This window comes from Saimiri boliviensis, chromosome 3, assembly GCF_048565385.1.
Source record: "Saimiri boliviensis isolate mSaiBol1 chromosome 3, mSaiBol1.pri, whole genome shotgun sequence".
Taxonomy (NCBI): Eukaryota; Metazoa; Chordata; class Mammalia; order Primates; family Cebidae; genus Saimiri; species Saimiri boliviensis.
Window position 1 is genome coordinate 136,351,284 of NC_133451.1, and position 14,284 is coordinate 136,365,567.

Consider the following 14,284-nt stretch of genomic DNA (forward strand, 5'->3'; position numbering starts at 1 on the left):
AGCCATAATGAAATAGAACACTGCAGGAAAAACAGAATAAACAGAACTGAAAAGGACCAGATAGAATTTCTAGAGATAAAACCTAATTATTGAAATAAAAAGACTCAATGAACAGTTAAGTAGCAGATTAGAAATAGTTATAGAAAAAACTGTAAGTGAAAGAGAGCTGAGAAAATTAACTGAAATGAATCACAGACATGGAAAGACATGGGAAAATAAAGAGTGCTTAAACAACGCAGACGATAGAATGAGGATACAAATAGGAATCCCAGAAGGAAAGAACAGTGCTATTAGGGAACAGAAAACAGTTTAATACCACCTTATAATTTTCTATAATAGAAGACTTTAATCATTACGTGGAAGCAGCTAGCCAGAGTCCTAAAGCAGAGGAAATTCAAACATGCAAACTCGGATTCATGATAAAACATCATCAAAATATAACATCAACGACTGAAGGAAATCTTAAAAGCAAACAGAAAGAGGTTACTAAGGAAAACAAGACAATCAGAATGACAGCAAAACATCTCATTAGCAACATATGCCAACAGACAAGAAAGTAATATTTTCAAAATGCTGAGGAAAAACTACTAATTCTATATTCAAGAAGCAATGGTGGCCTGGCACGGTGGCTCACGCCTGTAATCCCAGCACTTTGGGAGGCCAAGGCGGGTGGATCACGAGGTCAAGAGATCGAGACCATCCTGGTCAATATGGTGAAACCCCCGTCTCTACTAAAAATACAAAAATTAGCTGGGCATGGTGGTGAGTGCCTGTAGTCCCAGCTACTCGGGAGGCTGAGGCAGAAGAATTGCCTGAACCCAGGAGGCGGAGGTTGCGGTGAGCCGAGATCGCGCCATTGCACTCCAGCCTGGGTAACAAGAGCGGAACTCCGTCTCAAAAAAAAAAAAAAAAAAAAAAAAAAAAAAAGAAGAAGCAATGGTAAATCACACATTTTCAAACAATGATTGAGAGTTTATAACTCTTAAACTCTGGATGAACAAATAACTAAAGGATGTCCTTCAGTTTGGATTCCTTCTTGAAATGTTTTTTTTTTTTTGAGACGGAGTTTTGCCCTTGTTACCCAGGCTGGAGTGCAATGGCGCGATCTCGGCTCACCGCAACCTCCGCCTCCTGGGCTCAGGCAATTCTCCTGCCTCAGCCTCCTGAGTAGCTGGGATTACAGGCACGTGCCACCATGCCCAGCTAATTTTTTGCACTTTTAGTAGAGACGGGGTTTCACCATGTTGACCAGGATGGTCTCGATCTCTCGACCTCGTGATCCACCTGCCTCGGCCTCCCAAAGTGCTGGGATTACAGGCTTGAGCCACCGCGCCCGGCTTGAAATGTTTTAAAATCCATAAAGTGCATAGGGTTATAGGCTACTTGTAGGGACTCACCCACAAGCACTTTGGTGGGTGGATCATTTGAGCTCAGGAGTTCAACAACAGCCTGGGCAACATGGCAAAACCCTGCCTCTACAAAAAAGTGCAAAACTTAGCCGAGTTGTGGTAGTGTGCCTATAATCCCAACTACTCAGGAGGCTGAGGCAGGAGGATCAATTGGGCCTGGGAGGTTGAGGCTACAGTGAGCCATGTTTGTACCACTATACTCCAGCCTGGGTGACAAAGCAAAACCCTGTCTCTCTCTCTTTCTCTCTCTCAAGACTCTGTCTCTCTCTCTCTATCACATACACACACACACAAAGTACCTTACACTAAAATACAGTTACTCTGGACATGCATGTACAAAAAAATTGAATTTAGACACACTTTATACCTTTCCCCAAAATTAACTCAAAACTACAAAACTTCTAGAAGATAACATAGGAGAAAATCCACATGCCCTTGAGTTTGGCCATGACTTTGTAGCTACAACACCAAAAGAATGTCCCAGGAAAGAAAAAAATTGATCAGTTGTACTTCATTAAAATTGAAAACTGCTCATGAAAGGGGCTATTAAGATAATGAAGACAAGCCACAGACTCAGAGAAAATCTTTGAAACACACATATTTGATAAAGACCTGGTGTCCAAAACATACAAAGAACTCTTAAAACTCAATAATGAGAAAACAAAAAACCCAATCAAAAAATGGGCAAAAGATCTAAATACCTCCTTTTACACAGATGACAAATAAGCATAAAAAAAGATGTTCCAGAGCCGGGTGCGGTGGCTCACACCTGTAATCCCAGCATTTTGGGAGGCCAAGGTGGGTGAATCACCCGAGGTCAGGCGTTTGAGAGCAGCTTGCCCATTATGGTGAAACCCCCTCTCTACTAAAAGTACAAAATTAGCCGGGCGTGGTGACGCGCACCTGTAATCCCAACTACTCAGAAGGCTGAGGCAGGAGAATCACTTGAATCCAGGAGGCGGAGGTTGCAATGAGCCAAGATAGCCACATTGCACTCTAGCCTGGGCAAAAAGAGTGAAACTCTATCTCAAAAAAAAAAAAAAAGAAAAAAAAAGGATGTCTCAAATCGTATGTCATTAGAGAATGGCAATTTAAAACAACAATGAGATACCACTACGCATCTATTAGAATGGCTAAAATATCAAACACTGACAACACCAAATCCTGGCAATGATGTAAACCAATAGTAGCTCTTACCCATTGCAGTTGGGAATGTAAAAACAGATACTTTGGCAGTTTCCTAGAAAGTAAACATATACTTAACCATACAATCCAGCAATCATATTCCCTGGTATTTACCTAAATGTACTGAAAACTTACACGTATACAAAACCTACATAATGTTTACGGCAGCTTTATTTGTAACTGCCCAAACTTGGATGTAACCCAGATGTTCCTCAATACCTCAATGGATAAACAAACTGTGTTACTGTATATTCACATAATTATTCAGCAATAAAAAGAAATGAGCTATCAAGCCACCAATAGACATGGAGAAATCTCAAATACATATTATTAAGTGAAAGAAGCCAATCTGAAAAGGTTACATACTGTATGACTGCAATTATATGGAGAAGGTAAAATTATTAGAGACAGTAAAAAGATCAGCGGTTGCTAGGGTTTCAGGAGAAGGCAGGGAGGAACAGGTGGGGAACAGCAAATTTTTAGGGCAGTGATACTATTCTGTACAATACTGTGATTGCGGATACTCATCATCATGCATTTGTCAAAACTCGCATAATGTATAACACCAAGACTGAACCCTAATGTAAACTATGGAATTTAGTTAACAATAAATCAAAACTGGCTCAATTATAACAAACATAGTACACTAGCATAGGATGTCAATAATAGGGAAAATTGTGTGCATGGTGAGGGAGAAAGGGCACATGTTTGGGAACTCTCCATACTTTTCCATCAATTTTTTTTCTGTAAATCTAAAACTATTCTCAAAAAAACATCTACTGAAAAAGAGAAAACTAAAAAACAATAAAAGGCTGGGTGCAGTGGCTCACGCCTGTAATCCCAGCACTTTGGGGGGTCAGGGCGGGTGTATCACTTGAGGTCAGGAGTTCAAGACCAGCCTGACTAACATGGTGAAACCCCATCTCTACTAAAAAAATACAAAATTAGCCAGGCATGGTAGCACATTCCTGTAATTCCAGCTACTTGGAAGGCTGAGGCAGGAGAACTGCTTGAACCCAGGAAGTGGAAGTTGCAGTAAGCCGAGATCGCACCATTGCACTCCAGCCTTGGCAACAAGAGCAAAACTTTGTCTCAAAAACAAAACAATAGAAATAGCAACAAAAACAGTATCTTGACATATGGGAAGATGAAAATTAAAACATTCTAAAGGCCTTATATTGTTTGGGAGAAAGAGGTGTTGATTATCTTTAGACTTTCAGTCAAATAATGCATACTAAAAATTTAAAAGAAACCGCACCCGGGTGCGGTGTGGCTCAAGCCAGTAATCTCAGCACTTTGGGAGGCCGAGGCGGGTGGATCACGAGGTCAGGAAATTGAGACCATCCTGGTCAACACGGTGAAACCCCGTCTCTATTAAAAATACAAAACATTAGCTGTGCATGGTGGCGCGTGCCTGTAATCCCAGCTACTCAGGAGGCTGAGGCAGGAGAATTGCCTGAACCCAGGAGGCGGAGGTTGCAGTGAGCCGAGATGGCGCCATTGCACTCCAGCCTGGGTAACAAGAGCGAAACTCCGTCTCAAAAAAAAAAGAAACCGCTAAATGAAAAGAGGATGAAGTAAAACAACTCTCTGTAATAAAGCAAATCTATTATTTTTAACTATGGCAGCTTACCTGAGATTCCAGAGCCTCCAACTTCCGTTTCCTTGCATGAAGAGCTTTACTTGGAAAAGCCCAATAATAATTAGAAGTTCCGATCCTCTCACAGTCAACCATACTATCATCAACTAAGCTTTGAAGGACTTCTTTCACTGACATAGAAGCTAAGAGATAATTTTTAAAGACTATGTTAAAAAACACCATAAATAAAATTTAAAGAACAAATTTAAAAACTGGGGAAACACTTGCAAAAAATATGACAAATCAAGAGTTAAAAAGTTCATAAATAAGAAACTCTTAAAAATAACAACATGCACAACAATGAAATTGCCTAAGGAAACATTTCTTAGAATGTATCCCCATCCTTAGGCAAAGCACGACTGTATACAGGAGCTTAGGGGAAAAGAGGTAGTATACAGGATTAAGAATAGGGCCTGAGTTCTAATCCTAACTCTTAGCTTTAAAACTGGATGACTCTAAAGCAAATCGTTCTTTAGGCCTAATTTTTAAAATCTTTTAGATATCATTTCCATACCTACTTTGGTGTATAGCGATAATATCAATAAAATGTTACTTGTGAGAAGCCTTTGAAAAAGTAAAACAAAACTATAGAAACGCAAGTTTTTCTCCCCCAGTAGATTATGTAGTAATAGAAGATCTAGCATTAGCGCTCAGCAAATAATTTTAATAGTGTTAACACTTATAGTCTGTTGCTATATGGTATTTTTCCTTTTCTAAATAATGGTTTTTTTTAAGATGTCGGGTAATTTGGCTATCATCTTATACTGCAGAAAAAAATTGTCAATAACTGGGAGGAAAATAGGTAAAAAGAAAAGGAATTTAGTTAGTATAAATTTTTTAAATAAATGTTTCCATCTTATAGACTGTACTGAATTTTGTTTTGTTTTTGATCCTTCAAGATACAGTTGAGATTCCATTACCTACAATCTGTGTGGGGACCTTAGGACACTGGTATAATTAATACTGTATCGTTGACCCTTGCACAATACACGTTTGAATTACACGGGTCCAGTTACACATGGATTTTCTGACACCTGAGACAGCAATACCACTTCCTCCTCCTCCTCCTCCTTAGTCTACTCAATGTAAGATGACAAGGATGAAGACCTTTATGATGATCCACTGCCACTTAATGAATAGTAAACATACGATATGACTTCCTGTCAACAGCAGGCTATCAGTAGTTAAGTTTTGGGGTAGTCAAAAGTTACATGCAGATTTTCAATTGTGTGGGGGATTGGTATCCCAATATCTCAACAAATGCTGTTGTTCAAGGGTTAACACTGTATTTAAACTTAAGAAATTTGCACATCTTTAAGAAGTAGCAGAACCAATTGTTCACTGATGATTGTAAAGACAAAATAATTGTGTAGTGTACATGAAAGTGTGAGGGACTCTTAATGGTCATCTAGTTTCATTTATATGTACACTCATAATAAAAGAGTTTTTTTTTTTTTTTTTCATTTTGAAACAACACAGCAAAAGACACAGACATCAATGTGCATCTATAAAATATGCATCGTGGTCGGGCATGGTGGCTCACACCTGTAATCCCAGCACTTTGGGAGGCCAAGGCAGGTGGATCACTTGAGGTCAGGAGTTTGAGACCAGCCTGGCCAACATGGTGAAACCCCATCTCTACCAAAAATACAAAAATTAGCTGGGCATGGTGCCGGATGCTTGCAATCCCAGCTACTCATGAGGCTGAGGCAGTAGAACTGCTTGAACCTGGGAGGTGGAGGTTGCAGTGAGCCAAGATCACACCACTGCACTCCAGCCTGGGTAACAGAGGAGACTCCATCTCAAAAAAAATTAATAATATTAAAATAAAATATGCATGGCCAATATATGAGAAAAATGTTCAACTCCACTAATAACTGAAGAAATGCAAAATAAAGCAATTAGATTTGACTGCCAAATTAAAAACACTAAAAAATACAATAAAGAATGCAAGGAAGCCGGGCGCGGTGGCTCAAGCCTGTAATCCCAGCACTTTGGGAGGCCGAGGCGGGTGGATCACGAGGTCGAGAGATCGAGACCATCCTGGTCAACAAGGTGAAACCCCGTCTCTACTAAAAATACAAAAAGTTAGCTGGGCATGGTGGTGCGTGCCTGTAATCCCAGCTACTCAGGAGGCTGAGGCAGGAGAATTGCCTGAGCCCAGGAGGCGGAGGTTGCGGTGAGCCAAGATCACGCCATTGCACTCCAGCCTGGGTAACGAGAGCGAAACTCCGTCTCAAAAAAAAAAAAAAAAGAAAAAAAAAAAAAAAAAAAAAAAAAAAAAAAAAAAAAGAATGCAAGGAAATGGGTACTCTCAGTATGGGTGGAGAAATGTGGCAATACATATCTAAAATAGATTTATACATATCTTTTATGGAGAAATTCCACCTTATAAATATAGCCAAACAAAATAATAATAGATATACAGAAGGATGCCTGTCAATGCATTGCTTTCAATAGAAAAAAAAAATTGGAAACCAGTCCAATTACTGGATTTTTATTCTAAAGACAGGATTTTGTTATGTTGCCTACCTGGGCTGAAGTGATCTCCTGCCTCAGCCTCCAGAGTAGCTGGGACTACAGGCATGTGTACTACCACAACCAGCTTATCAACTGGATTTTTAAAAGTATTTTATTGCAGTGAGATATTATATAGTCATTTATGTTATAAAAGGATATTTAATGACAGAGATACATATTCAAAATGTATTATACAGCATGTATTATACAAAAAAATAAAGGACAACATGACAGTGGTTATCTTTGGATAGTAGGTAACTAGTGATGATTTATCTCTAGAAATCTAGGTTTTCCATAAAATGAAAGACTGTTGCAGAAAAGATGACGGATATTTCCCAAAACATCCCAGTATAACTTAGGTACTTACTAATGCCTTTCTCTTTGGGAGCAATCTTCTCCAAGTCTTTTAATTGAAATACATCTTTCTGTTTAAAAGGGTTTTAAAAAATGAAAAAGCCCGTGTTATTTTCTATTATATTTTCTTTTTAAAAATTTTGTATTATGGGTACATAATAGTTGTATACATTTACAGGGTATGTGTGATATCTTGATATAGATACACAATGTGTTTTGATCAAATCGGGGTAATTAGGGTATACATCTCTTCAAACACCATTTCTTTGTGTTAGAAACGTTCCAATTCGACTCTTAATATTTTAAAACATACAACATATTATTGTTAACTATAGTCACGCTACTGTGTTCTATATATACACACCATAATTTTATGTTCATAAAAAATTATATTTAAAAAATTGACCTGGAAATGAAATAGTATAATAGAACTAAGCATTTTAGAGGTCATAAGAAACTCTTCAATTATCTCATTCAAAACCCTCACTAGAACTTGAAGAGATTTTTGCATACACACACAATTTTTTTTTCTTTTTGAGACAGGATTTCACTCTATCGTCCAGATGGGAGTGCAGTGGCACAATCATGGCTCACTGCAGCCTTGACCTCCAGGGCTCAACAATACTCTTTCCTAAGAAGCTGGGACTATAGACATGCACCACCATGCCTGGCTAATTTAAAAAAATTTTTTTTAGAGACAGGGTCTCACCATTTTGCCCAGCCTGGTCTTGAACTTTTGGGCTTAAACAATCCTCCCATCTCAGCCTCCCAAAGTGCTAGGATTACAGAGAGCAGCCACTGTGTTTAGCCAGTAGCATATGATTCTTTAAAGTTCTTGGAGATCAGAACATGAAGAATGTCTTCCCACTTAAGTACAGAAACTAGTTATAGTCCAGAACAGTGGTCTTACATTTGTAATCCCAGCACTTTGGGAGGAATGCTTGAGCCCAAGAGCGGGAGACTGGCCTGGGTAACATAGTGAGACCACTCCCCCACCGCTTCTCTACAAAATAAAAAAATTAGCTGGGTGTGGTGGCGCATGCCTGTAGTCCTAGATACGTGGGAGGCTGGGGTGGGTGAAAAGCTTGAGGCTGGGAAGTTGAGGCTGCAGTAAGCTATGATTGATTGTGCCGCTATACTCCAGCCTGGGCAGACTGTCTCAAAAAACAAAACAAAACAAAAACAACAACAAAAAAGCACCAACCTAGTTATACCAGATCACTTGGTAATAGGAACTAATTACTCTGACACTTTGATTTTAAGAAAACACTGACAGTGCTTTGCTGAACATGTATCACATTGTACAGATTTAGCAATTCTAACTAAAAGCAAAACATCTATCTGTCAATATTTGTTTACTTTTAAGGTTTTGTGGAAGAGCTATACCAAAACAAAAGGAAAATTATACAAATCATGGTTGCCTATCTATCATTCACATATACATGTTGCATGTCCACCATATGCAAAGCAAAACATTAAGGGAAAATAAGCATGCAGAATATTTAAATCTTATGGCCAGAAAAAAAAAAAAAAAAAACTTGGCTGGGCATGGTAGCTCACTCCTATAATTCCAGCACTTTGGGACGCTGAGGCAGGCAGATCACAAGGTCAGGAGTTTGAGACCAGCCTGACCAACATGGTGAAACCCCATTTCTACTAAAAATACAATATTTAGCTGGGCACAGTGGCAGGTGCCTGTAATCCCAGCTACTCAGGAGGCTGAGGCAGGAGAATCGCTTGAACCTGGGAGGCAGAGTTTGCAGTGAGCTGAGATAGCGCCACTGCACTCCAGCCTGGGTGACAAAGCCAAACTCCGTCTCAACAACAAAAACGATGACAAAACCCCAGAAGTATTTTAATTATTGTTATGAAAAATTTGGGATACAGTTCTTCCAAAATAAACTTGAAAAGGCAACTGCAATTGGATAGAAATTATACTTCATAAAAATTTAAAACTTCTGCTCATCCAAGGGCACTGTTAAGAAAATGAAATGGCAAATACTAACTAGATTAAAATAATCACAAAACATACACCTGAAAAAGGCCTGGTACCTAGGATATACACATATAAAGAACTCCTTTGAAGTACATTTAAAAATAAAAAGAGTTGAAGCAAATCTAGTATTTATCAACTTTTGACATCAGTCTGGATCCTGGATATACCATATCCCATTCATGAGAGAACAAATGAAATGGCCTCCATTACTTTTCCCAAATCTCTTACACTTTTCAAGTCCATCAAAAAACTGATAGACTAAATAAATGGGTAACAACTGAGTAGGCTACAATGAAAAAAAGAAATAGGAATATATGAACTGAATCAATCAGTACAATTAATTCCCAGGTTTAGGGAAAAACTCACTGATTACTGAACTTCCTTAAACTGCTGATCCTCAGAGTCTTTCATGTCATGATGTTACTGAGGACAAGGTTTAAAATTTTTCAGTCAGAAACAGCCAATTTTTATATTTGAGATAATTAACAATATTGTAAATGAAATAATTTCCCCAACCACTCTCCTCAGCTTTCTACTGTCTTACAGGAATTAAACCTCCTTTTCTTGCTGAGACCATAGGAAAAATATTTCAACTCAGCAGAAGAATTGTCATAATTTTCACATGCAGGCTTCACCAATTTATCTTCCTAACTATATCATCATCATAATATGATACCCTGCTCTGAATTGTCAATCACTTTTAAGAACAGTAAGATTATACTTAGTGGGCAAATCCCCAGTGTATTTTGCTTGTTTTACTAAGAATATGCTTTAAAGTGAAAAGGGATTTCATCAATTTAATATTCAATTTTACCACTTTTCCCCATCTTCGTCACATTTGATGATGATGAAAATAGCCAGCAGACTGTGGCCATCTTGGCTTTGCAGGTCCTACCAAGCCATATGAAGTTAGTGTTTTTTTAGGTCAAAGATTTATGTGGCCTTTAACCAGAAGACAAAGAAAAGCCTTCCAGCAACATGGTAAAGTCATGAGAGATCAGGCTCTAGAGCCAGGTACCTGGGTTTGAACTCTGGCTCTATCACTTAGGAGTTGACATTTTAAACATATTTCCTGTTGGTGGCAGGCACAAATATCTGGAATAAATTAAGGAGGCCTATGTGTTGCACTATAGACAGACTTAAAATGCAAAGGCTAGTATTTTTCAATCCCTCTGAAATCAAATGATCCTCCCTGGTTTGAATCCTGGATCTATGGCTTCTATTGTTTGAGATCTAAGACCAGTTGGCACCTAGGCAGAACTCAGGAGATGTGAGCTTTCGTCATTATTATTTTCAGGCAGAGAGGGGAGACAATCAAATATACGCATCAGAAGATTCTGGTGCCAGTATGCAGGACTGCTTGGGTGAAAGAAACTCTACCAACAGTGGGATATGGTTTTTGATACTCCATAACTCACAGGAACCACAAATGTTCACAGAATCTTGCCCATTCTTCAAGAAATTGATCAGTATTGATGTATAACAAAGGGACAGTTAACATTGAATGACCTAAGTTTAAGGTGAAAATTACACAAAATTATAAAAGTATTAAAGAAAATGACTTACTGTTTCAAAAAATATTTCCATCATGCGAGTTCTCTTTTCTTCTGCACTCAATCCTTTTTTCTTTGACTAAAGCACAAAAATAAAAAGTAAACAATGCTTTTAAACATATTTTTAGAACAACTAGATTTGCAACATTATTTGAAATATTATGCATGGTCTTATCTGATACCAACAGGTTTGATACTCTCAAAGCCAGACCTAAAGACTCATTTTAATTAGTATCTGCCAAGCACTGTGGTACGTGCTGCCAAGATAGTAACTGTAAATTGAGATAGAGCTTGGCATTTTGTAGAAATTCACTATTTATAAAGTGAACCAATGATAAGCCACTTTACTGACCTTCGAAAGGCTTACACAATCTCTCAGAGAAAATATATAGATGTACAAATTGTTAATAAATACCCAGAACAGAATGAATTCGACCATGCAGAGGGAGAAGGGTTACCTGAGAAGGCCACAGTAAAAGGATTTTGGCAAATTGAGAAATGGTGAGAAGCACATCTTGGGGAGACCACACACAGGCACAATGTTAGGGAGAACATGAAATTCTCCAGAAGCAGCAGTGGGGGATAGTTATTGTAAGGAGTATGTAGGGGGAGTGGCAGATGAGATGAGAAAGGTCTGGGGTCAGGTTATAGAAAGCCGACCGTCCGGCTGAGAGTGGAATTCATTCTAGACAATGAGGAGCTGCTGAGTAATTTCTAAAGCAGAGTAGTGGCAAGATTAGAGTTGCATTTTAGAAAGTGAATTATAGCAGCAATGTGGAAGACAAGATGAAAGGAGAAACGACCTATCCAAGTAGAAAATGGAAGCCTACTCAGGTGATTCTTCTGTAATACCCTTTTGCCAATTTGTTGCCAATTTGAAATTAAGATAATATGTAGCTGAAATATGTTAATAATAAATTTTACTATATGTTGTATATAGAATATATAAAGCTAAATCCCAAGTTAAAAGAGAAAGGAGCCAAATGTCTGTCAACCCAAAGGTTTACCGAAAAAAAAGAGTGAGAACTACCACCTCCAGTTCTCTAATTAAAAATTCCACACTAGTATTTATGTGATCTGCATCCTTCTCAAAAATTATAGGAGATGACAGGGGAACATAAATAATTTGCTTAAAAAGCAGACATAAGACAGTTAAAGACTGTCCCATCCAACCAAAAACTCCATCAGAAAATGTGAATTTACATAAGTGAAGACAAGAATTTGGAATTGCCATTCTGACTATATACTAGCGGGAGTGAGTCTTAATTCTTATAAAACCTAGAAACTCACTAACTTGGCTGGGCAGTGACTCACACCTGTAATCCCAGTAATTAGGGAGGCTGAGGCTGGAGGATCACTGAGGCCAGGAGTTTGAGACCAGCCTAGGCAACAAAGCAAGACTCTGTCTCAAAAAAGAAAAAAAAAACACCACACACACACAAAAACCTACAAAAAAACAAACCCACTAACTCATTCTCACAGGAATAAAATTATCAGGTATTTCTTGATGAATAACATGGGTAAATAAACAGCTTAAAGTTTATATTTTTCCTCTTCTTCCTCGGTTCACTCTCAAACACTGCTGTTCTGCGGGCTTTGGCTACTGACCCCATCTCCTAATATCTTATCTTTGATCTCATCTGCTTTCGTGGTTTTAATTAAAACTTATGCTGAAACCTCAAATCTTTGCATTCTCCCTGGCTGCGCTCCTGAGCTTCAGTCTCACACATCTACCCGCCTGCTAGACAAACTTCAACTCAGTTAGTCTAAACTGAACTCCTCCTCTCTCATACCTACTCCCCACAAACCTGCTGTTCTAGAACTTGAGTCTCAGATAGATACCACCTCGTGACCCAAGCCAGAGGCCTGACAGTCATCCTAGGTACCTTCACCTCTCTTATCTCACATCCAAGCAATCACCAACTTCTGCCAGTTTCAACATTTAATTATTTCTCTTATCTGTCCGGTCTATTCCATCTCTAATACCACTGCCTCACTCAGGCCTTCATCATCTACCTCCAATCCTAACCACACTTAGACTCACCCTCTACGTTCACATTCCGCACTGGGAAAACATAAATATGATCATGTCCCCACCTTGCTCAAAATCCTCTAATGGCTCCCAAACATCCAGACATATCTAAGTACCCCAGTATGATACACAAGGCCCTTTATCACCTAACCCCAACCTATCTTTTATAGCCTCTTCCACCACACCCCACCTCAAACTTTGCCGTTAACAGTATGGAGACCCAAGCAACTTGAGTTGTCATACAAAAACTACTTTAATTATTTACTCGAAGAATGCTCTCATTTCCATCCTTAAAAAAAAATGTTGTTGCTCCACCTAGAACACCCTCACTTCTTGCCTACTCAAAACTCCAAAACGTCTCCCAAGGCTTAGTTTAGGCACTCTCCCTCCAGAACTTCCCTGAGTTCTGGCTTAAGCATATTCACAGGCTTAAGCATGCATTCCCAGAACATACCTTCATCAAATCACTTACTACATAGAAAAGATGTTTGTCTCTCTCAGCACACTGAAAAACTTCTTCGGAACATGAACTGTCTTTGCCTTTCCAGGGTTTAGTGCCAAGTTAGACAGGGGAGACAAAAAGGCTAGCTCTTGCCGGGTGCGGTGGCTCAAGCCTGTAATCCCAGCACTTTGGGAGCCCGAGGCGGGTGGATCACGAGGTCGAGAGATCGAGACCATCCTGGTCAACATGGTGAAACCCCGTCTCTACTAAAAGTGCAAAAAATTAGCTGGGCATGGTGGCACGTGCCTGTAGTCCCAGCTACTCAGGAGGCTGAGGCAGGAGAATTGCCTGAACCCAGGAGGCGGAGGTTGCGGTGAGCCGAGATCGCGCCATTGCACTCCAGCCTAGGTAACAAGAGCGAAACTCCATCTCAAAAAAAAAAAAAAAAAAAAAAAAAAGGCTAGCTCTTAGTTTTAGGACCATGTGTCTAAAGCCCTCAACTCTAAAATTTAAGGCTACTTAGGTTCCTAACCCTCCAACACCACAACACTCCCGTAGATATGATAGGGTGATAATCATGGTGAATACAGTGACACCACATACTGTCTGGCTTGGAGAGATCAATCAGAGAAATCTCAGGTAGCCAAGCTCCAGGAACCCATACAGACCTGCTCACTAAACCTAGGACCGAGAGCCAGGGTCCAGGACTGCTCTCTCTGCTTCACTTTACTCTGGCCTCTGCAGTATCTGATAAATCAAGCATGAAATTCATAACATTAGAAGACTCCTTTGACATATTTTTCTAGTCCTATGGGTCCTAAACTGCCATACATTAGAATCACATCAGGAGCCATTAAAAAATACTGATGCCCAGGCTCATCTGGAATGAATGGAATCAGAATTTCTGGAATGGGTCCTGGGCAACACATTTTTAAAATCCTCTCCAGGTGCTTTAATTGTGCCCCAGAGTTGAGAGCCCTGCTTTTGTCAGCCTAGAATCTGAAGGCCACGTCAAGGGTGCTGTGGGGCAGTGGAAATCCCCTTACAACTTCAGTCTGTAGCTGCATTAGCAGAAAGCAGATCCCGAAGTGTTAAGAAAGACTTTGATATTCTAAACAGCTCCCTGCATTCCATAGGAATCTCCCCCCTCCCCA

The 14,284-nt window shown here is 39.4% G+C and overlaps 1 protein-coding gene across 1 annotated transcript in view; it reads right to left on the minus strand.

The window, feature by feature from the left end:
* MND1 (meiotic nuclear divisions 1) overlaps positions 1-14,284 on the minus strand; it is a 75,656-nt gene that overhangs the window by 58,767 nt on the left and 2,605 nt on the right. The window contains exons 2-4 of the mRNA XM_003927965.4: positions 10,670-10,735; positions 7,121-7,178; positions 4,228-4,376 (exon numbers count right to left, since the gene is read on the minus strand). Of these exons, the coding sequence (XP_003928014.2) occupies positions 4,228-4,376; positions 7,121-7,178; positions 10,670-10,735 (273 nt within the window). The remainder of the gene's footprint in view (positions 1-4,227; positions 4,377-7,120; positions 7,179-10,669; positions 10,736-14,284) is intronic.